This window comes from Carcharhinus amblyrhynchos, chromosome 31 (genome assembly GCF_965287045.1).
Source record: "Carcharhinus amblyrhynchos chromosome 31, sCarAmb.v2.hapA, whole genome shotgun sequence".
Taxonomy (NCBI): Eukaryota; Metazoa; Chordata; class Chondrichthyes; order Carcharhiniformes; family Carcharhinidae; genus Carcharhinus; species Carcharhinus amblyrhynchos.
This window is the reverse complement of record NC_137354.1, coordinates 15291002-15313220: the sequence shown is the minus strand read 5'-3', so window position 1 is coordinate 15313220 and position 22219 is coordinate 15291002. Positions and strand designations below refer to the sequence as shown.

Here is a 22219-nt window from a genome sequence, read left to right as displayed (position 1 = left end):
TTGATTTATCTTGAAGAATTGCCTTTGCTTTTAGCTCTATGGGGTCTGGGGAGGGGGAGGGGGGGTGGGATAGGACAGACAGGCAATAATGAAGATTGTCCCTTGAAAATATGCAGAAAATGTACCTCGGGCCTCTGACATTTAAGAAAAAGTTTGTATTTAAATACCAACAGAGTTGGGGTAACTCTTCTCTCTCTCTCTCTCCGAAAACACGGTTTCAATAAGTCACCCGTAATGAGAAAGAGATCTTACTAAAGGCTGTCCCACTGCTTAATTGCAATGCAATTGCTCTTGTGGCTGTGTTCCTAGGAGATTATAACCCCTTGAGCTATCAATAAAAGTACCCAGCAAGAGATCTATGATTAACTGCTCAGTTATTTCAGAATGATTGTTGCCTTTTTAGAACCCAGGGACCAATGGGGGGAGCACTCTCCTCGTCAGAACCTTAACCCAGGCATCCCATTGGAAGGCGGCGAGATAAGAGTGAACTGGGAAGAAGTTTTAAAGCAAGGAAAATTCCGGCTTTCCCAATTGGGGAAAAGTCAGTCCGAGACTTCGGGTTTAGGGAGGCTAATTGATTTCCTGTGTCTCTCTCTTTCCAAGAGGAAAACACCCAGGGTTGTGGCTGTAAAAGTGGTCCCCGAAAGGGTGTATGGCCCCTTCCTCACGGATGATGAATACTGTTCAGGGTTCTCTGAACCAGGGGATTAAAGAGCAGAAGGACTCGGAAGCGGCGGGGAAAGGGCGAGACTGCAGCCAGGGTCCATCCGTGGGCTCCAAGGGATATAGAATCCAGATTTCCAGCCTGCCTTTTAGTGTGGAGTCGCTCATCTCCGATCGCAAACCTTCCAGGACGCAGCCGGTTACTTCCGAACCCTCACTGCCTGCGGGGAACTCTCCCACGCCTAAGGAGCACTCTTCCTCCTCCTCCTCCTCCACCTCCTCCAGGACTTACCAGCCGGGCAAAGGACACCCGGAGGAAAACTTTCCTGAAGTTCCCTCCCCAGGAAACCTCAGCGACAAGGAGCAACCGACCTGGGTTCAAAATGGTTCTTACACACCCCCTCCAAGTAAGTCCCGGCTCAGTACTCACTGCTGTCTCTCTGCTTCCTCAATTCCCTTTGCTGAACAGAATGGGTTTACTTTCTATTTTGATTTTTTAAAATCCGTCAACTCCCCCACCGGCGGGAGGCTGGGATTTGATCAAGTTCTCCGCAAACTGGACTGGTCAGCAGTTGCGGAAGTGGGGGCAGAGTCAGGGACAGGGTTATATGGATCAGCACTGCAGTTCCTGCTTCACGCTGTCAGCGACTCTCACAAGGCCAGCATATGTTACCCATCCCTATTTGCGCCCCCCCCCCCCCCCCCCCCCCGCGCACTGAGTTGAGTTGCTAGGCCAATTCAGGGGACCAGCAGAGAGTGGAGCACATTGCTATAGGTGTGGAGTCTCAGATATAGACCAGAGTAAGGTGAGAGGGCAGTTAGTGACCCAGAGGTTAGAACGGTTCACTAGTGTCCTGATTGTTATGATTAATAATTTATTCCAAAACTGGACTGTGGGATATAGACCTACTGTGGGATATAGACCGGGCCATGGGATATAGGCCGGGCTGTGGGATATAGGCCGGGCGGTGGGATATAGGCCGGGCTGTGGGATATAGACCTACTGTGGGATATAGACCGGGCTGTGGGATATAGGCCGGGCTGTGGGATATAGGCCGGGCTGTGGGATATAGGCCGGGCTGTGGGATATAGGCCGGGCTGTGGGATATAGACCGGGCTGTGGGATATAGACCTACTGTGGGATATAGGCCGGGCTGTGGGATATAGGCCGGGCTGTGGGATATAGGCCGGGCTGTGGGATATAGACCGGGCTGTGGGATATAGACCGGGCTGTGGGATATAGACCGGGCTGTGGGATATAGGCCGGGCTGTGGGATATAGATCTACTGTGGGATATAGACCGGGCTGTGGAATATAGACCGGGCTGTGGGATATAGACCTACTGTGGGATATAGACCGGGCTGTGGGATATAGACCTACTGTGGGATATAGACCGGGCTGTGGGATATAGACCGGGCTGTGGGATATAGACCGGGCTGTGGGATATAGACCGGGCTGTGGGATATAGACCGGGCTGTGGGATATAGACCGGGCTGTGGGATGCAGGCCGGGCTGTGGGATGCAGGCCGGGCTGTGGATGCAGGCCGGACCGTGGGATGCAGGCCGGACCGTGGGACGCAGGCCGGACCGTGGGGTATAGGCCGGACCGTGGGACGCAGGCCGGACCGTGGGACGCAGACCGGACCGTGGGACGCAGACCGGACCGTGGGACGCAGGCCGGACCGTGGGACACAGACCGGACCGTGGGACACAGACCGGACCGTGGGACACAGGCTGGACCATGGAATATAGGCCACACTCTGGGATATGGACCAGACCATGGGATATAGAATGGACCATGGGATATAGACCGGACCATGGGATATAGGCCAGACCATGGGACACAGAGCGGACCGTTGGATATGGATGGAACTGTGGAATGTAGGCCAGATTGTAAGATCTAGAGCGGACCGTGGGATCTAGAGCGGACCGTGGGATCTAGAGCGGACCGTGGGATCTAGAGCGGACCGTGGGATCTAGAGCGGACCGTGGGACACAGGCCGGGCCGTGGGACATGTATCGGACTGTGGGGTATAGACCCGGCTGAGGGACATAGATTGGACTGTGAGTTATGGATCGGATTGGGGGGTATAGACTATAGGCCAGACTGGGGCATACAGACTGGGCTGTGGGACAAATTCTGCACTGACTGGACTGGGGGGTATAAACCAGACTATGTCATGGGCTGGACTGTGGGATAGAGACCACACTGCGGGTCATCGGCAATGTAGGATAGAGACTGGACTGCAGGACATTGATATCTAAGTCTGTTCGACAAGTTAGAATTTGGTTACGAACAGATTAAGGGCGTATGAGGAAGTGGCGAAAGGCAGATTTACAAACTCCAAGCATGGCATGGTGTCCCTCCGCCTGTGTCTTTACGGTGCTTCCCCCGGGGACCGGTTTAACCGGGTCTCCGCTCAATTCGATCATTTCTATAGGTGTAAATGGAATGGTATAAAATCCGCCATCCCGTCTTATCGAATAATCAATCCCTTGGCTAAGTGACGCCGGCATCTCCACATCATAAGTGGAAAGCTGCCGGAAACTGGGAGTGAGGGGAATGTATCCAGCTGTTAGTGCTGGAACTCTGAATTTGTCACTCTTTGGAACTGTAAAACTCGAGGCCAATTTAAGCATGAACACGGGTGTTCCGAGGGAACACAGAACTTAACTCTGAATCTTAGAAGCCGAGTCGAGATGCAACTTCTGCACGGGCTGTTAGGAAGCCGCCCAATTTAATTTGCACAACCCCAACTCCAAGCAAGTAACTAGCCCCCCCCACCCCTCCCCCCCCCATCGCCACCCTCTGCAACTGGGAAGAGTCTCAAACATGTGCCGAATATTTTCCCCTGGAGGTATGAGCTGTCCAGAGAGAGGGATCGCCAAGGATGCTATTAAAATGTTTTGTGGCACTCCCTTCCCTGGGAATCTTCTGTGCGATATTGGGCTAATTATTCATTAAATAACACGATTTTTTTTTACACATTGTCTGACAGTCAAGATTTTTCAGAATGTAGCTATAGATAGAAAACTGAGCGAATGAAATGTTGCCCGGGTTTAAATGTAATTTTCACCGCTAACTGGATTGTAGGGAAGTGTCCTAAATTTATTTAAGAAATAAACCCAATCGCTAAAGAATCTTTTGATTTAGTCATCATTGGAAAATGCTGTTCTTGCAGAAAAAGAACGTGTTAATTTACTCCAAAAGCTATACTTATAAATAAATAACTTCTTAAAAATTGAGTCAAAATTGCGCTCCTTGTAAATTAAGAATTTTTAAAATATAGTCAAATGTTAAATTCTTGCAGATTCGGAATTAAAAATGTAATCAAAATGTTATTCTTGTAGATTCATAATTTTAAAAAATAATTAAAACGCTATTCCTGTGGATAAATAATTGTTTTAAAAGTTAGTCAAAATGCAATCCTTGTAAATTAAGAAATTTTAAACTGTAGGCAAAACGTTATTCTTGTAGATAAGTAACTATTTTTGAAAGTTAATCAAATGCTATTTTACTAGATAAAGAACTTTAAAAATTGTCAAAGTGTATTCTTATAATGAACTTTCAAAAATATAATCCAGTTATTCCTGTCAATAAAAACTTTTAAAAAAGTCAAAGTCTATTCTTGTAGGTAATTATTTTTAAAAATTTAATCAAAATGTTTTCTTGTAAAGAATTTTAAAATTTTAGTCCAAATGCTTTACTGTAGATAAAGAACTCTTTCAGAAATTTAGTCAAGAAGCTATTCTTTTAATAAAGTTCTTTTAAATTTAGCCAAAAAGCTAAATTTTTAATAAACTTGTTTTAAATTTAGTCGAAAAGCTTTTTTTAAATAATGTTCTTTCAAATTTAGTCAAAAAAGCTATTCTTTTAATAAAGTTCTTTTAAATTTAGTCGAAAAGCTTTTTTTAATAAAGTTCTTTCAAATTTAGTGAAAAAAGCTATTCTTTTAATAACGTTCTTTAAATTTAGTCAACATGCTTTCTTGTAAGTGAATAACTATTTTAGAAATGTTATTTCTTATCCAGTTCAGTGAACAGTCCGCTCCATGCACAGCAGCTGAAATGGTCATTTAATATTCTTGCTCTTTTAATTCCAGGGCATCCGAGTCCTCCCCCCTGCACCCTGAGGAAACACAAAAATAACAGGAAACCTAGAACCCCCTTCACCACCTCGCAGCTCCTGTCCTTGGAGCGCAAGTTCCGCCAGAAACAGTACCTGTCCATCGCCGAGAGAGCCGAGTTCTCCAGCTCCCTCAACCTCACCGAGACCCAGGTCAAGATTTGGTTCCAGAACCGACGGGCCAAGGCCAAGAGGCTACAGGAAGCCGAACTGGAGAAACTCAAGCTGGCGGCGAAACCTCTGCTCCCTTCTTTCGGATTACCTTTCCCCATCGCCTCTCATCTCACCTCCCCCAGCCTTTACGGGGCGTCTAACGCCTTCCAACGCCCGGGTCTCCCTGTGCCGGGATTCCTCACAACCCCAGTCACATATGGAATGTATTATTTATCATAAATTGTAACATCTCTCCCTTTGACTTGAGGGACGCTCAAAGCCCTCTCCTCCACCCCCCCCCCCCCCCCCCCCACAGCTCTAAGGCTGCAGTGCAGTGTCCAGTGATTCTGGGGTTGAGAATTTTTTTTGTATTCCCATAGCTCCCAGTGTGGCGGGGGTCCCAGCCGAGTTTCGCCCTCCCAGTTTCTGAGATTGTCTGTTCAGCCCAATTCTTCCACCCCACCCCCCCCACCCCCGAAAGTGCAATCTAAAAATCATCAAAATACACAGTTTACCCCACCTCACCTCGGGGCTAAAACAATCCTAAATTTCCGTAGCAAAGAAAGAGGGTGCTAAACCCCTCACGTTAATAAAACTGTCGCTTGATGTCCTGGTGATTAATGCCACGGAATTCTGAGCCTGTGAGTGTCCCCTGGTCCGAGATTATCTTTTATTTTTGGAGAGAGAGTGTGTGTGTGTGTGTGTGCATTGGAAAAAAATGTCATGTCACATTTCTGTGCTCACTGAAAAACATTCTCTCCCAAAACAGAATTGTCTAAAGATATCGGTTTTATCTCTGCCCGGGCAGTGTCACTGGACGGACACACACACAGCTTGAGGGTTTTGTGTGTGTTTTCTTCCTTTTTTGCTTAATTAATCTCAAGTCTTTCCACACACCGCACTGTCATTTTATAATATTGTCCCCCTGTATGAAACGCTCCCCTCCCCCCCCACAATCCCCTTTGATAGGGGAAGTCATTACCGAGGAGGTGAGGTTTGTCTTTTAAAGAGTGTGATTTGATCATTTGCTTACGGACTTGCTTCCAGACCCATCCTCTCCCACTCTGGAACAGTGAAAGACCTGGCGAATTGGACCCCAGGCGTTGTAATATAGTAACTGTGCGTTCGTAGAATTAGGGCTGGTTAGCAAACTACCTTTTGGACTCGATGCTCCCAGCCGCAGCACAAGAGGACAGTTCTGAAGAGTGTTTACCAATATTTAAATATATATTAAGTGCATTTAAAAATAAGTTTTTTAAAAAAATAAAAACTGTTTACATTTCCTTGCATAGTGTACAGGTTATTGTAAGTTGCAGATGGTAAAACGGGCCACAAGGATTTCACTTGTTTTTGTACACTGACGGTCAAATAAAGTCTTTAATTGTTTTTTTTTCCCCCTCCTTAACTTTATTTTTTTTTCTTCGTAATTAATTCGTTGTTTCTTAAGAAATGTTCAGCGAATCTGAGGCAGGATTGACTTGATACAGAGGAAAGGGAGAGAGAGAGAAACGGGACTTTATTGGGAGTGGGGAAGGTCTGTCTGCCGCCACTTTAACAACAAGGCAAAAGTGACGGGCAAATGAAGGTTAAAGGAAGCTCTTTGGATGGGGAGAATTCACACAGCGGATCTGCAGCCTGCCCGAAGGTGCTGCCCCGTTTTGGGTGAAATTTTTCATTCCTTAACTGGACCTCTTCACTCTCGCCCTCTGAAACAAAACCAGATAAATCCTTTTCTTTATTTAAAAAAAAGTCAGGCTCTCCTAAAGCCTGTTGATGAGTTTTTAATTCTGACAGATGAACAATTTTCATTGTGTGTTGTAATTTGAGCTAAATTTAAATAATCTGATCAAAAACCAGAATCGTTCTGATATTGCATCCGTTCGTTATGGCCTAACATCTGTAATATCACAATCAGAAACATCTTAAATCCGCTCGATTGTTAATTAAAAGAACCATCCCCGCCACCCCCCCCCCCACAAGTTTTTCCAACCACTTTCTGATAATCTAAATTGAGAGTCGTTTCCACAGTAAGTTTTCTTTAAGTTTATTTCCCCCACCTCTTCCCTTCCCAGTTTATACTTTGTTGCTCTGAGGGTTGGGCGTGCGGTCATTTCATTTCTGAACTGCTAAATCACTCTGCCTCGGCATGTGCTACTTCAGCGAGCCCGCCAAAGACAAACCGTGATCTTTGAGGTAGTGGGGAGTTTTATATCTATGGCAGGACTTGTGGGCGTCTGACCTTCTTGTTGATTGGAAATTCAGACATTAAGACGACTTTACACCGAGGCTGCCCTTATTTTATGACCCATTCGCGTGTTCGGGGTCATTTCACAGAGCTAATCGTTTGAGAGAGTTTTTTTTTAAAAAATGGACCACACTTTTCGTCCCATTTTAATGGGTTATGAGTTATTGCAGACATGGGCAACATTTCAGCTGAAACAAGTCTCCAGGCGCTGGTGTCTTCCAAACATAATGCAATAGTCCCATCTAGTGGTCTTCTCATGCATAACCGTTTGTCTCCGTTTCGCCAGTTCTGCATCCCAGATTTCACCCCTGCGAGCCCCCAGCCCCCGCCCCCGCCTCCCCTGCAGGGATCTTGGCGGTGCTTTGAAATCTTGCCTGTTTTTAATATGTGCCATCACATGAACCCCGTAATTTTTTTTTAGAAATTGACTTTATTTGCATTCATAGTGCCTGTGCTTTGCTCCCTCGAATGGCAACATTTTCTCCCAAGCAAGTATGTCATTTTGTAAACATTTGTGTAGACGTGAATCATATTGTTCCACAGTCCAAGTACCATTTACAATAGATCACTCATCCCCATTGTAACCACACATTGCTGCTGTGGGGATTTGCATCTGTTGGGTTGTGTACAAACACAAAGCGAAAAAGTGATCTGAATAAACATTTAATCAGAGGATATTAGGATTATAAGTAACTCTAATGCAATTATTTATAAGCATTGGGCTGGGACTATACAATAGAAATAAACAAGAGGCGGCACAGTGGTTAGCACTGTTATCTCATAGTGCCAGCAACCCGGGTTCCATTCCCAGCTAGGTTCACTGTGTGGAGTCTACATGTTCTCCCCGTGTCTGCGTGGGTTTCCTCCAGGTGCTCTAATGTCCTCCCACAGCCTGAAAGACGAGCTGACCAGGTGGGTTGAGCGTGCTAAATTCTCCTTCAGTGTACAGTAGCAGTGGTTAGCACTGCTGCCTCATAGCACTGGGAACCTAGGTTCAATTCCCAACTTGGGTCACTGCCTATGTGGAGTTAGTTGTGGAGTTGCCGGTGTTGGACTGGGGTAAGCACAGTAAGTAGTCTCGTAACACCAGGTTAAAGTCCAACAGGTTTATTTGGTAGCACGAGCTTTTGGAGTGCTGCTTCTTCATCACATTCTCTCTGTATCTGCGTGGGTTTCCTCCGGGTGCTCCGGTTTCCTCGCACAGTCCAAAGATGTGCAGGTTAGGTTGATTGGCCATGCTAAATTGACCCTAGTGTCAGGGGATTAGTAGGGTAAATATATGGGGTTTTGGGAATAGGGATTGGGTGGGATTGTGGCTGGTGCAGACTCGATGGGCTGAATGACCTCCTTCTGCACTGTAGGGATTCTATGTACCTGAACAAGTGCCGGAGTGTGGCAACTAGGAGATTTTTCACTGTGTTAATGCAAGCCTACTTTATTTATCATAATAAATAAGTTTATTTATTAGTCACAAGTAGGCTTACATTAACAATGCAATTAAGTTACTGCGAAAATCCCTTGTGACACTAATAAATAAACTTTCAACTTAAAGGCAGCATGTAAGCCCACTTGTGACTAATAAATAAACTTTAGCTTTAAATGCATGGATTAGAACACCCACTGTACATTATTGTACAATTAATGTTACATTTTATGGGCCTCATTCTTCCTGCCTACAGTTTGATTTGATTGTTTAAAATCCTGCTTGCAAAATAAAACAAATCCTTTACACAATATTGTGAAGCCTATTCCCATCTCTCAACCCAGTATAAAAGTGTCTTCTTCTTTACAAATGGCCTTCTTGGAGACAATGAGAAGTGATTTTGTTGAGAGAAAGAACCATTCTTCGTGTGAGGCAGAAGGGTCAGTGTCAGAAAGCTTATTGGGATATCAGAGATAAGCCAGATCCTGACCACAGTTAACCATCTGTGTGTGTGTGTGTGTGTGTGTGTATGTGTATTTCCAGGAAGCCAATGGCTGTCAATCAGGAGGGAGCTGAAGCTAGAGCTGGTCGTGTGTTTTGTTTCTGAATTGCAAATTCTTTGGCAAGAAACACTGATCCACATTTAGTGGCTGGAATGAAAATGGCTAAGTCAGCACAGACACAAATTGGGACTTGCTGAGTCTCGATGGTTGAGTCTCTCATCAGGAGGTACATCTTCCCAGGAATCTATCAGGATAGCTTCATTTAACATCCATATGAGCAAGGGTGTCTGGAAAAACTCCTTCCATTCTCACCTCCAATCTCCATATACCCTGAAACACCTCCTAAATGTTATAAGCAGCATTTAGAGTTCCTTTTCCAATTGTAAGAAGTCTCACAACAACAGGTTAAAGTCCAACAGGTTTATCTGGAATCACAGCTTTGCAAAATCCTACTATCTGTCTTGGCTTGAGACAATTCACACCACTGTAACCTGTGATTATCCCTCTCTCCACTCGCAGTTTGTACCTGAAAAGACTCGCATTCCACCCATTATCTTGCAATTGTGTCTGTGTCTATACGTGCCGTGTTTGTGAAGCCTACTTCTTAACTCACCTGATGAAGGAGCAGTGCTCCAAAAGCCCATGATTCCAAATAAACATGGGCTTTAACCTGGTGTTGTGAGACCTCTTACTGTGCCCACCCCAGTCCAACACTGGCATCTCCACACCATTGTCTCTGCAGTGTCAGACTGCACAGTATTATCAACAGTCTTTTTACTCTTTCACAGGATGTGGTCAGCACTGACTGAGCCAGTATTTGTTGCCCATCCTTAATTGCCCTTGAACTGAGTGGTCAAGTGGTCCATTTCAGGGGGCATTGAAGAGTCAATCACATTGTTGTGGCTCTGGAGTCACATGTAGACCAGACCAGGAAGGATTTCCTTCCCTACAGTGAGCCAGATAGGTTTTTCACAATCGGCAATAATTTCACAGTCATCAGTAGATACTTAATTCCAGATATTTTTTATTGAATTCAAGTTACCCCATCTGGCGTGGTGGGATTCGAACACAGGTTGCCAGAATATTATCTGAGTTCCTGGATAATATCACTAGGCTACTGCCTACCCATGGTAAAGTGATTCCCAGTGCTATGTCCAAACGATTCTGTCCAGAGATCAACCAACAGTTCCACACCGTTCCAAGTTATCAGAATAGTTTTACTAAGGAACTCTTAATTTAGATGTGTACTGATCTCCTATGCTATTGCTGGTGGGTAGGCCTAGGTATGGTAGCAGAACCGTAACGTTACTAGATAGGAGGCACTAGGTAACAATCAGATGTGTGTTCAAAACCCACCACAGCAACTATGGGAGAATTTAAATTCAGTTCATTCAATAAATTTGAGTTTAAAAAGTGAGTGTTAATAACTTTGAAACGACCAGATTGTCACAAAATCTGATTCATGAATGCTCTTTAGACAAGGAAGTCTGGCCAGCTTTCTGTGACAAGAGCCTCATCTTTGTGACTCCCAAGCCATCAGGAACATGGAACTGCTGTCTGAAATGCAAGCTTACTGTGGCTGTGAGCAGCAGATGTTGGCTTGGCCAAAGATGCTCACTCCCCAAGAATGAATTGGATTGCTTTTGGTGTTTTGTCACTGCATGCCTCATCATAAAAGTGGACAAATGTACTAATCCACATTACACAATTGTAAAACATCATATCCCCCTCTCTCATTTCCACAAAACCAAAAGGCAACTCTTGCTGAAACCATTACTCATGCAGCACTGCATCAATGAGTTTCCAATGAATAGAACCCGGGTGCACCTGGTGATTTGCCACAATCCAGGCCTCGCTGTGGAACACAAGTCCCAGCTTCAAGCAACCTCAAACATTACCTTCAGGCCTGGCTGCAACCCAAACACTAGTCCACATAAAGGAGAACCCCACAGCTAGCCAAATGGTGGCACAGAGATTAACACTGCTGCTTCACATCTCAGTAAGAAGTCTCTTAATACCAGGTTAAAGTCCAACAGGTTTATTCAGAATCCCAAGCTTTCAGAGAGTTGACCCTTCATCAGGTAAGTCACCCAATGAAGGAGCAGCGCTCTGAAAGCTCGTCTTTTGGACTGAGGGGGGGGGGGGGGGGGGGGGAAACCAGAGCACCTGGAGGAAACTCATGCAAACATGGGGAGAATGTGCAAACTCCACCCAGTGACTGACACTGGAATTGAACCCAGGTCCCTGGCAGCAGTGTGAACCACTGTGCCACTACACACTCAAAGATTTTTTGTTACAAGTTTGTGCCAGCCTGCACATTTTATAATTCGATGTTAGAGATTTTAATCGTGTTTAGCTACATCTGTCAATTAAATTAGTGAATACCTCAGTCTGTTGAGACTTCAGAGTGGTATGGACTCATTTGGGAAAGAAATAGTAATTGGCTAAAATACCAAAACCCCCAAATAATAAACCAGATTCAACTGAAGGTAGCTTGATTTGTTTTATAATATGCGCAACAGTGGAAAATCAAGCTCAATATTTTTGTTTGACTACCAATCCCAAACGGGCAATCACAATACTCAAAAATATTTTGTGAACTAAATTTGATCTGCTGCTTTGATTTTCAGCTGCCTGAAAATGTACGTATTTTAAACCAGAAATAAAACAATAAGACTTGTGTTTGTGTAGCGTTTTTCATGACTTAAGCTCTGTACAGCCAAGGAAGTACATCTGAAGTGTGTCATCAGTGCAGGAAACGCAGCAGCCAATTTGCACAAAGCAAGCTCCTACAAACAGCAATGCAATAGCAAGTAGATAATTTGTAGATTATCTGTTGACAGAGATACATATTGGCCAGGACACTGACAAGAAGCTCCCTGGCTCTTCCTGCAGATAGCACTGTGAGCTCTTTAGTGTCCTCTTAAAAGGGAAGATTAGGCATCAGTTTAACATCTCATCCAGAATGTTCTACTGTATAATCTAATTTAAATTTTTTCATTGGAATATCAAATTCTACAGTGCAGGAGGCAGCCATTCAGCCCATCGAGTCTGCACCAACAACAATCCCACCCCAAGCCCTTTTCTCACAATCCCACACATCTACCCTGCTGTTCCCTCTAACCTACACATCCCAGGACACTAAGGGGCAATTTAGTACAGCCTATCAACCTGACCTGCAAATCTTTTGTACATCATATCCGACCCAGAAAGCAGCAGAAATTAGTTTGGAAGTGATTGGTCTTCAATAAACATTCATAAAAATGAAAAGCAAAAGATTTATTTTGGTAATAATTAATAAATACATTTGTTTTCTGAACAGTACAATCCTTTTTAAAAAAATCACTTGCAACCATATTAACGAATAATTGTATCCAATCGCCTCTTGGAGGCCACGATTATTCCAACTGATCAGGTAAAATGTGATAAAGTGTTCTTCCAAGTTCATATTTGGAACTAATGCCTTTTACAGTATGTTGTTTTAGTATCCAGTGACTGGTTAATTCTAAAAACAGATCATTTCTTTTTCCTCGTGTGCTTGAAACCGCGGACTGACCCATGGCCAAAACAAATTGTTGCTGGCACCCTGGAAGGGAAAAAAAGAGGAAGAAAATTGAGCTGAGGGGATTGGGAAAGATCAGCTTTCATTCTGAGTCTTTGCTCAATGCAAAGCAGTGGCGATGGTCTCAGTGCTCAAGGATAGGGAAGGTGGTCACAACAAAATATTGCCCAGGTTCCCAATTCCAACCACTTGTGCTGGAAGATGCACACTTTCTTTCTCTATACTTCCACTGGATGTTGGTGTCACTGGCTAGGCCAGCATTTGTTGTAAATTCCTAACTTTTTTAATTCATTCATGGACCAGTGGCGTCACTGGCTGGCCAGCATTTATTGCCCATCCCTTGAGAATTTGGTGGTGAGCTCCTCTTGAATCGCTGCAGTCCACATGCTGTGGGTTGACCTATAATGCTGCTAGGAAGAGAGCTGCCCTCGATAAGGGGGTGACGAGCTACCCTCTTGAACAGCTACAGTCCATGTGGTGTAGGTACACCCATAGTGCTGCTAGGGAAGGAGCCCCAAGATTCTGACCTAGCAACAGTGAAGAAATAGAGATCTGTTTTCAAGTCACGATGGTGTGAGGCTTGGAGGGGAACTTGCAGCTGGTGCTGCTCCCATGAGTCTGTTGTCTTAGTCCTTCTAGCTGGTGGAAGTTTTGGGTTTGGAAGGAGCTGGCAAAGGAGTCTTGGTGAGTTGCTGCAGTGCATCTTGTAGATGGTACACACAACTGCCACTGTATGTTGGTGGTGGAGGAGTGGACATTTAAAGTATAAATGGGTTGTTAATCAAACAGGCCACTTTGTCCTGGATTGTGTTGAGTTTGTGTGCTTTTAAAGCTGCACCCATCCGGGAAAGGATAGGACTGGCTCAGCAGTGACAGCCAGAGGCAGCAGTAGAGGCTTAATTTTGTCTTTTTAAAAGCATTTGGACAATTACGTGGGTGGGATGGATATAGAGGGATACGTGCCAAATGTGGGCAATTTGGAGTAGCTTAGTGGTAAAAACTGGATGGCCTGTTGGGCTGAAGGGCCTATTTCCATGCTGCAAACCTCTATGACCTTCCACAGCAAAACATATTCCAACACTGACTGTCTGCATATACTTGAAGAAATGCAACTTAGGTGAGATACTGGAAGGCAGATAGCAACATGTAGAACTGAACTTCAGCTGCTAGGAGATAGATGGGGAGAAATATGGGCTATGGTAGGGGAGAAATTAAACCAATAAAGTTCTAACTTCTAGCAATATTTTCCAACATAATTACAACCATTACATCTTGCATAACAAAACAAAATCGAATTAAACTAACACTGAAATGACAGGATAATTTAGCAACTTTTATATATACAGTTTACATAGATAAAGCTTTGCTCACAATGTTAGTCCTTGGTACTTAGGTAAAAAAAAGTGATCAATAGAAGCAGAACTGTAACCTGTAAGAGTAGGAAGGCCTTTGCTGCACCGGAGTACTGGGGTTCTCTTGTTCTGACAGAGGTGGACTCTCAGCTTCCATTGTTTCCACAGGCTCCACTGATTCTGTGGCTATCTGATGGAAAAAGCTATTTGTTTCTTTTTGACAACTGGATGTTTCCATATCCATGTCGTGTGAACTCTTGTCTTGATTCTTTTGATTGCTATGGGGGTCAGGAGGAAGAAAGCACGTTTGTTTTACTGTACTGTCACATCGAAGAGTATCACAACCAAAATTACTACTTTCAACAAGGACTATGATTTGAAATTCATATCTTGCCTTTATCTTATTTTTAAATTAATACAAAAATGTGGCATTTAATGGCACACGGCTGAACTATTAGGGAAGCACTGTTCAGCTCATCAGAGGGCTTCAATTTTCTGTTCCAATTCAGCCAATTAAGTGAAGATATTCTGCTCCTCCTGCCTCAACAACCCATTTTGTTTCATTTACTAACTCACCCCAGTGAAGTTAGACAAAGCCGCAGAGAACAATTTCCTTACCATTTCAGTTTCTTTGGTTTGTCAAATCTAAAGTCGGACGGATAACCATGAACTTTGACCAAATGCTTTTTCCGATCACTGGAAGCCTTGAATTTTTCTGTACAACTCTCCACCAAACATATGTACTGGAAAATATAAACAAGTGTTTCAGTTATAAATATGTTAATTAGGACATGTTAGGTACCCACCAAAATGGGAAGTATTGACATAACACAGCTTTAGGATACTCTGGCTCCCCATTCCTGCTCCTCAAGAATTTGAGATCTGTTTAGATGTTTGCAACTCCAGCCCAGTGCTGCCTAGCTAAAGACATCACAAAATGTAAGATATTTCTTATACCCTCTTCAGTGGAGTAAGGTACTAATCAGGGCCAGGGATTCCAGGATAGAATACTAGTCAACAACTTGTCTACTTTAAACTAGTCCCTATTCAGATTGCAATACTGTATAAAGCATACCTGGGTGATAGCTTTCCCTGAGAATCAGTCAAACAATAGGAACTCTTATTGTCAGGGATGGACAATCTTTTACAGAATCCCTACAGTATAGGAGGCCATTTGGCCCATTGAGTCTGCACTGACCACAATTCCATGCCGGACCTAGTCCCTTAACTGCACACATTTACTCTGCTAATCCCCGTGACACTAGGGTCAATTTAGCATGGCTAATCAAACTAACCCACACATCTTATTTGAAGGACAGCAGTGCTAATGACCTGATTTGGTTAAATTATGCATTAGAAAGTAGGATGTGTCAGTGCTGTTTAGCAGCATAAACCATCTTTGTTATTCTGCACATTTGAGTGTGCTCGATTCCAATCCAATTCTGTTCTCAAACACCAACATTACCTTGTCTTGATTAATCTGGCTTACTGATGCATCTTACAACAAAGTGCTTGACTTCATTTCTTCCAACTCCCATATGTATCCCGAGTTATCTATACCCAATTGGTCCCTCATTTTTATGAATGCAATACAATGATGAATAGTTTTACGAGATTCCAGGTTTGAAGGGGCTGTCGTATGAGGAGTGGTTGAGTAGCTTGGGTTTGTACTCACTGGAGTACAGTAGAATGAAGGGGGGGGGGGGGGGGGAGGATTTGATTGAGGTTTTTAAAATACTCAATGGGATCAATAAAGTCTACGTGAACCAAACATCTCCCTTCTAGAATAGTATAGGACGAACAAAATACTCTAAGGGATTGATAAAATAGATGTGAACCAAACGTTCCTCCCTTCTAGAACAGTATAGGACAAGAGGTCATAGCTGTAGAGTAAGAGGGAGAAGGTTCAAGACAGAGATAAGGAGCAGCTCCTTCTCAGAGGGTTGAGAGTCTATGGAACTCATTACCCCAGAGCAGTGGATGCAGAATCAATGAATTCAAGAAAGGTATAGATAAATATTTTATCAAAGGTATGATAGGGGCTATGGGGAAAAGGCAGGGAAGTGGAATCATAGAATCCTACAGTGAAGAAAGAGGCCACTCAGCCCATTGAGTCTGTACCAACCACAATCCCACCCACAGAGGGCTCTATCCCCACAACCCCATGCATTTATCCTACCTAGTCCCCTTGACACTAAAGGACAATTTAGCATGGCCAATTCAACCCACACATCTTTGGCATTAGGATGAGATGAAGATCAGCCATGAACATACAGAATGGTGAAGTGGGCTCGAAGAGCTGAATTGCCTACTCTCGCTCCTAATTCCTATGGGATTCTTGGATTATCCTACCAACGTACACAGATGCGTAGTTGGATCTGCGTGGAGTTACGACAGGTCTGTTCTCTAAATTATAAATAAATACACGTAGGTTTAACACAGGCCAGTGAGCAAAATTGAAGATTTGGAGTTCAATAATCATAGTCATTTGGCAGTACTTCAGTATTGCTATAAAAAGGCACATACTGCTGAAGTTTTTCATCTTGCATGCATCAGGACAGATGAGAGAATGCCAAATTTCAAAGGGAATAGCAATACATATTGTGTGAGAAACAGGCTACAGTTTAGTTGACAAGACAACTCTAACTGGCTGGAACATGCCACGGAGAATGCACCAGGGAACAATAACCCCCACCAAGCATTTGTTAAATGGGAAAGACGCTATGCCTACTTTTGCTTGCAGAGGACTGGTCCCTGTGTGGTAACATATATAGCTGCTAACAAGCGTTAATGAGCCACCTTGTGAGCCTCACTGATAACCTTAAATTGGTTATTAGTGCAATCGCTGGCCTGCTCTGGATTGTTCAGTAGATACTGCCCAATCATGGAATCACACCTAATGTTGTACACTATGACCAGAATTTTACTGCCCCGACCACCATGGGAATCGGAACAGGTGAGAGGCAGAGTATGGGAAGGTCCATTGACCTTGTGCGGGGTTTTACAGTTTTGGGATGACTGAGGCCATAAAATCATGCTCTGTGTTGAAAGTTTTGCAAACACTGGTTGATTGGGTATAGACAATACCCTTGGTGCATTTGCTATAGCAACACATCAACCAAAATGCACCACCCAACCAATTAGTACCATTTATCATGCAGTGCAAATTGTTGTTCCCTTTGTAATCTGGTACTCTTGTATCTGTCCCAATGAGTGCCAAATGAAAAGCTTGTTTCTCTTCATAGCTAGTCACTTACCATGTTCTGTTTTGCTGCAAGAATTTGGAAGAGTGAATCGTGCCATTCCAGGATGTGAATATCTAGCAGATGACTGGACGGGAAAGAGCGCTTGCAGGAGGAACAGACATTGCGGTGGAACGTATTATAATGATGTTCATAGTTTTCTAGGGTATCAAACAACTGACTGCAACCTGCTATATGGCAACAGAATTCAGAAACCCTATATTAAAAAAAATGTACATGCACAAGTTAGCATACAGGAGAAAATACATGAAATTCAAATAGCTTTGATGCAATAGCATTAGAAAGGGGCAATTCTTAAAATAGCAATACTTACTTGGGTCTTTCTACTTCCCCCACACTTGTTATGGCATCTCGCAGGTATAAATGTCTGTAGATATCACCGTCCTAAGCCAAAATAAAAACAAATCATTTGTTTGATAACTGCTATTTTTAAATTGTTGTAAATTGATCAGTTATACACAAACCTTAATCCTGTAATGAAATAAACCATGTGGCCAATTGATTAATTTAGTGTCCATCACTAGCAAGGAGTCATGTACCCATAAGCCGAGTCAATGGAACCAGAGAATTAGATAGTGGATACCATCAAAAAACAGAATAATAGTCCCCACAATGCAGGAGGCCTTTTTACCATTGAGCCTGTACCAACAATCCCACCCAGGCCCTAGAAATCGATAATCCCATACACACGTTTAGCCTGCTAATGTCCCCTGACAATTTAGCATAGCCTATCAACCTATCCCACACATCTTTGACCACAATGAAACCATCAACTTTGCTTCCTTAACAGCATCCATTGAAACCTATTGGGCAGCATGGTAGTTAGCACTGCTGCCCCACAATGCTAGGGACCCAGGTTCAATTCCAGCCTCAGGTGACTGACTGACTGCGTGGAGTTTGCATGTTCGCCCCGGTGTCTCTATGAGTTTTCCTCCCACAGTTCAAAAATGTGCAGGGAACTAGCCACAGCAAATGTGTGGGATTACAGAAATAGGGGAGGGTGCTCAGAGACTTGGTGAGAATTTGAAGGTTCCTTCTGCACAGCAGGAATTCTATGAAACTTCTACTGTTATATCCGAGTGGCCTAGACAGATGGTTATGGTCATAAAAGCATGGCTGACCAGTGGGATCTTGCTGTGCACCCATTAGCTGCCTCATTTCCCACATTGCAGTAGCAACGACACTGCCAAAGCTGCTGTACTGGCTGCAAAACACTTTGGGACATCCTGAATTCGTGAAAGGAAGGAGAGAAATTCAATTGATTCGCTTTGTTTAAAAAAGGGAAAACAACAGCTAATCTGCGCACAGCAAGATCCCAAACCTGTTGCTCATCAGTGTCATTGATTTTGGCTGATGGATCAGCAATGGGCTAGGCTGGGCCTCAGCCGCCCACCCGGTAGACCAACCCCTCTCCGCTCCCCTCAGGCGGTGTGGTGCCTCCGGGTTTAATCTCTCTCCCCACCCCCCCGCTCCCAGCACCATCACCCACTTCGAAGAATTCATCCTCCTTCGGCAGGAAGATCCTCCGGGAGCTGAAAGTAAAAGGCGATGGCAAGGTGGGCGGGAGTTCCGCCGCTCCATCCCCTTGGCCCTCAGCGCCCGCCACCGCCGGCTCCAGGCCCCGGTACCTCAGTCACCCACGGAGCCCGGCAGCTCTACCGCGCATGTGCACCAACCGTCCAGGACGAGCGGCACCCGGTCAATGTGCCTAATACGCATGCGTATTGACCGTTAATTGGCTACAGACTGTACAACGCCAGCGTAATAAATATCACCCGTTCAATGGCCCTAATACGCATGTGTCTGACCGTCACCCGGTCATTGACCCTGATATGCCTGCGTATGAGCCGTCATCCGTTCAATGACCCTAGTACGCATGCATATGAGCCGACACCCGTTCAATGCCCTCATATGCATGCGTGTAACCGTCACCCAGTCACTGACCCTAATACGCATGCGTATGAGCCGTTACCCGTCACCCAGGCAATGGCACAAGTGTATTAACTATCACCAGGCCGTTGACTCCATTACGAATGCGTATGAACCGTCTCCTGCCTATTAGCTTCAATACGCATGTGCTCCACTATCCCTCATTCCCTCCCTCTCCCCTGCCAGGTCCTAGCGCCCGCCGCACTCATCTCCTAACGGCCGCCCCCTACCACCTCCATTCTGTTGTCTAAAATCTAGGCGGAGCGGGAGTAGCGGCAAGCTCGGATTTTCCGGAGGGTTGTTTGCCCCGGGGCGGGAAGGCGCGGGGGTGCTGCTTTGTGCAGTGCGAGTGGAGCGGCCCAGAGGTGAGGAGCCGGGGGACGGGGCGGGAGTGGGAGGAGGTGCCGCCGGGAGCGGGCCGCGCCTCCCCGGGCCGGTGGCGGGCCGCTTGTTTATTTGTTTGTGTAAATGAGGCGAGCGGGAGGAGGCCCCCGCAGCCTTGGGGCTGGCAGCAGGCTGAGGCCTAGCTCCCAGCCTAGGAACCCGGCTAGGAGACTGGCCATCCATCCAGCCTCTATATCCATCCTATATAATAACATACATCCCACCCCCCCCCCCCCCAAGATGTTCTGTCTCCCCTCTCCCCCCATACCTATTGTTTATAGTCAGTCCTTTTTTTTTACAAGTAGTTCTGCTTTTATTTCAACATGTTGCATTGCCCCCCACCATACAGCCACTGTTTTGATCGTAGGATTTGAGTAGACCACCCTCCCTCCTGTTGTTAATATATCTGAAGGTGAAACTTGCATGCCTTGCTACATTTTATTGTTTCTGCCCAATGCTACAACCTTTTAGGGTATTGCAGCACATCCTTCCAGGCTCTCTCCTCTTGCCACCCCCCCCCACCCCGAATAAAGCTTACTTTCAAATCCCTCCATCCCCTCCCCAGCCTCCTGCAAGATCTCTTGAGAGCTCTGCTGTCAATTCGAACATCCTGCACATCCCCAATTTTAATTGCATTAAAAGCAAAACACTGCAGATACTGGAGATCTGAAATTAAAATTGAAAGTGCTGGAAAACCTCAGCTGGTCTGGCAGTTTCTATGGCGGCATCTACTTACCCAACAAAGAGCAGTGCTCCGAAAGCTAGTGGCTTTTGCTACCAAATAAACCTGTTGGACTTTAACCTGGTGTTGTGAGACTTCTTATGGCATCTATGGAGAGAGAGAGAAGCAGTTAACACTTCCTAGTGGATATGACTCTTCTTTGGAGCTTGATTTTAATTACTCCCATTAGTTGTACGTTCAGCCAGCTTGGCCTTAATTTCTGGAAATATTAAGGCAGCAGATGTTTCCTCTTGTAGGAGAACCTAGAGCAAAGCTTCACTCATCAAAAGTCACTCATTAAGATGGATATGAGTAGAATTTTTTTTCTGAAGGCCATGAGTCTCTGGAACTTCTTTAAAGACAACAGAAGCAGCATCTTTGACTATTTTTAAAGCAGGGCTAGATAGGTTCTTGATTAACAAAGGGGTGAAAGGTTATTGGAGGGTAGGCAGGAATGTGGGGTTGAGGTTACAATCAGATGTAAGGCGGAGCAGGCTCGATGGGCTGAGTGACCACCTACTGCTTCTAGTTCATGTGAAGAAATTTAAACTAGGGTTTATTTTCTGAAAGATTCAGTTCATTTGGGGTGGCGCAGTGGTTAGCACTGCTGCTTCACAGCACCAGGGACTTGGATTCAATTCCAGCCTGGGGCACTGTCTATGCGGAGTCTGCACATTCTCCCCATGTCTGCGTGGGTTTCCTTCCACAGTCCAAAGATGCGTGGATTAGGTTGATTGGCCATGCTAAATTGACCTGAGTGTCAGGGGAATAGCTCGGTAAATATATGGGTTTACGGGAGCAGGGCCTGGGTGGGATTGTGATTGGTGCAGATTCAATGGGCTAAATGGCCTCCTTCTGCACTGTAGGGATTCTATGACTTGATTTATTATTGTCATGTGTATTAGTATACAGTGAAAGTATTGTATAATACAGACAAAGCATACCATTACATAGAAAAGGAAAGCAGATGGTGCAGAATGTAGTGTTACAGCCGTGGCTAAGGTGCAGAGAAAGATCAACTTAATATATGATAGGTCCATTCAAAAGTCTGATGGCAGCAGAGAAGAAGCTGTTCTTGAGTGTATTGGTGCATGTTGCAAACTCAGTGCAATGTTGAGTCTGAGTCAATATGCAGTCCCAGCAACAGAGAATGAGGTGGAGCAATGAACCAGCAAGACTGGACAAAAAAATGACAATGCTAAAAGTGAAAGAGAGGGAGAAATTAGAAATACAAGGGGAGGATTGGAAATCAAAGGGCAAAGGATAGAAGTTAGAAAACCTGATATTGAGTGATATTCCCAATGTTTGAATAAGTAATATTGCTGTCAAAATCATTATCCCTGTTGTCACCATTGTCATGTCAGTTTATAACACGTTCTGCATTACAAAGCTATATGCACTGCCTCACTGGGAGTGACATGTGGATCCGTACACATTATGAATGAATACTATTAAATCAATGCAGACCATCCTAATTTTCAAGTCTGTTTTATTCACATAAACTATGCTGCAATTCCTGGATTGTTAATTTAAAGTTTTTGTAACTTGGTCAATGTGTCTCACTGCAGTTTAATTAATTTAACTCATTATAATATTGTAAACAAGACATTTCTTGACAGAGTTGATTATAGAATTGCAATTTATGCACAAGTTAGTGGTTCTTGGATGTTCATTGTATTAAAATAAGGACTGTGTTCAAATGAATAATTTGTACGCCAGATTTAATGATTCCAGATTTTTTAAAAAGTGTCTTGCTGAATGTTTAGAAAAGCTCTCCTTGCCTATAGGAGCTGTTAGGCTGTTATTTGCATGTAGAGAGTTATCAGTTATGATTGCTAAATTTGTAGTTAACCGTATATCTAATGAATAATATAGTGGGAATTGGAGGATTCTTA

The 22219-nt window shown here is 44.4% G+C and overlaps 3 protein-coding genes across 3 annotated transcripts in view; 2 read left to right on the top strand and 1 right to left on the bottom strand.

Moving 5' to 3' along the window:
• Positions 1–547: 547 nt before the first annotated feature.
• On the top strand, positions 548–5224 carry msx3 (muscle segment homeobox 3). The gene is made up of 2 exons (XM_080215648.1): positions 548–1070; positions 4767–5224. Exons 1-2 carry the CDS (start codon positions 653–655, stop codon positions 5180–5182), a joined length of 834 nt encoding a protein of 277 aa, XP_080071774.1. The 5' UTR covers positions 548–652; the 3' UTR covers positions 5183–5224.
• Positions 5225–12377: 7153 nt separating this feature from the next.
• Positions 12378–18923, bottom strand: znf511 (zinc finger protein 511; the record flags this gene model as incomplete). The annotated part of the gene is made up of 6 exons (XM_080215811.1): positions 12378–12699; positions 14105–14305; positions 14646–14770; positions 17285–17486; positions 17604–17674; positions 18780–18923. Coding segments are annotated over 6 exons (813 nt in total), but the record flags the coding sequence as incomplete, so codon positions are not given.
• Positions 18924–19374: 451 nt separating this feature from the next.
• Positions 19375–22219, top strand: part of tubgcp2 (tubulin gamma complex component 2) — a 42818-nt gene continuing 39973 nt past the window's right edge. The window contains exon 1 of the mRNA XM_080215579.1: positions 19375–19584. The gene's annotated coding sequence lies outside the window, so the exon portion shown is untranslated. The remainder of the gene's footprint in view (positions 19585–22219) is intronic.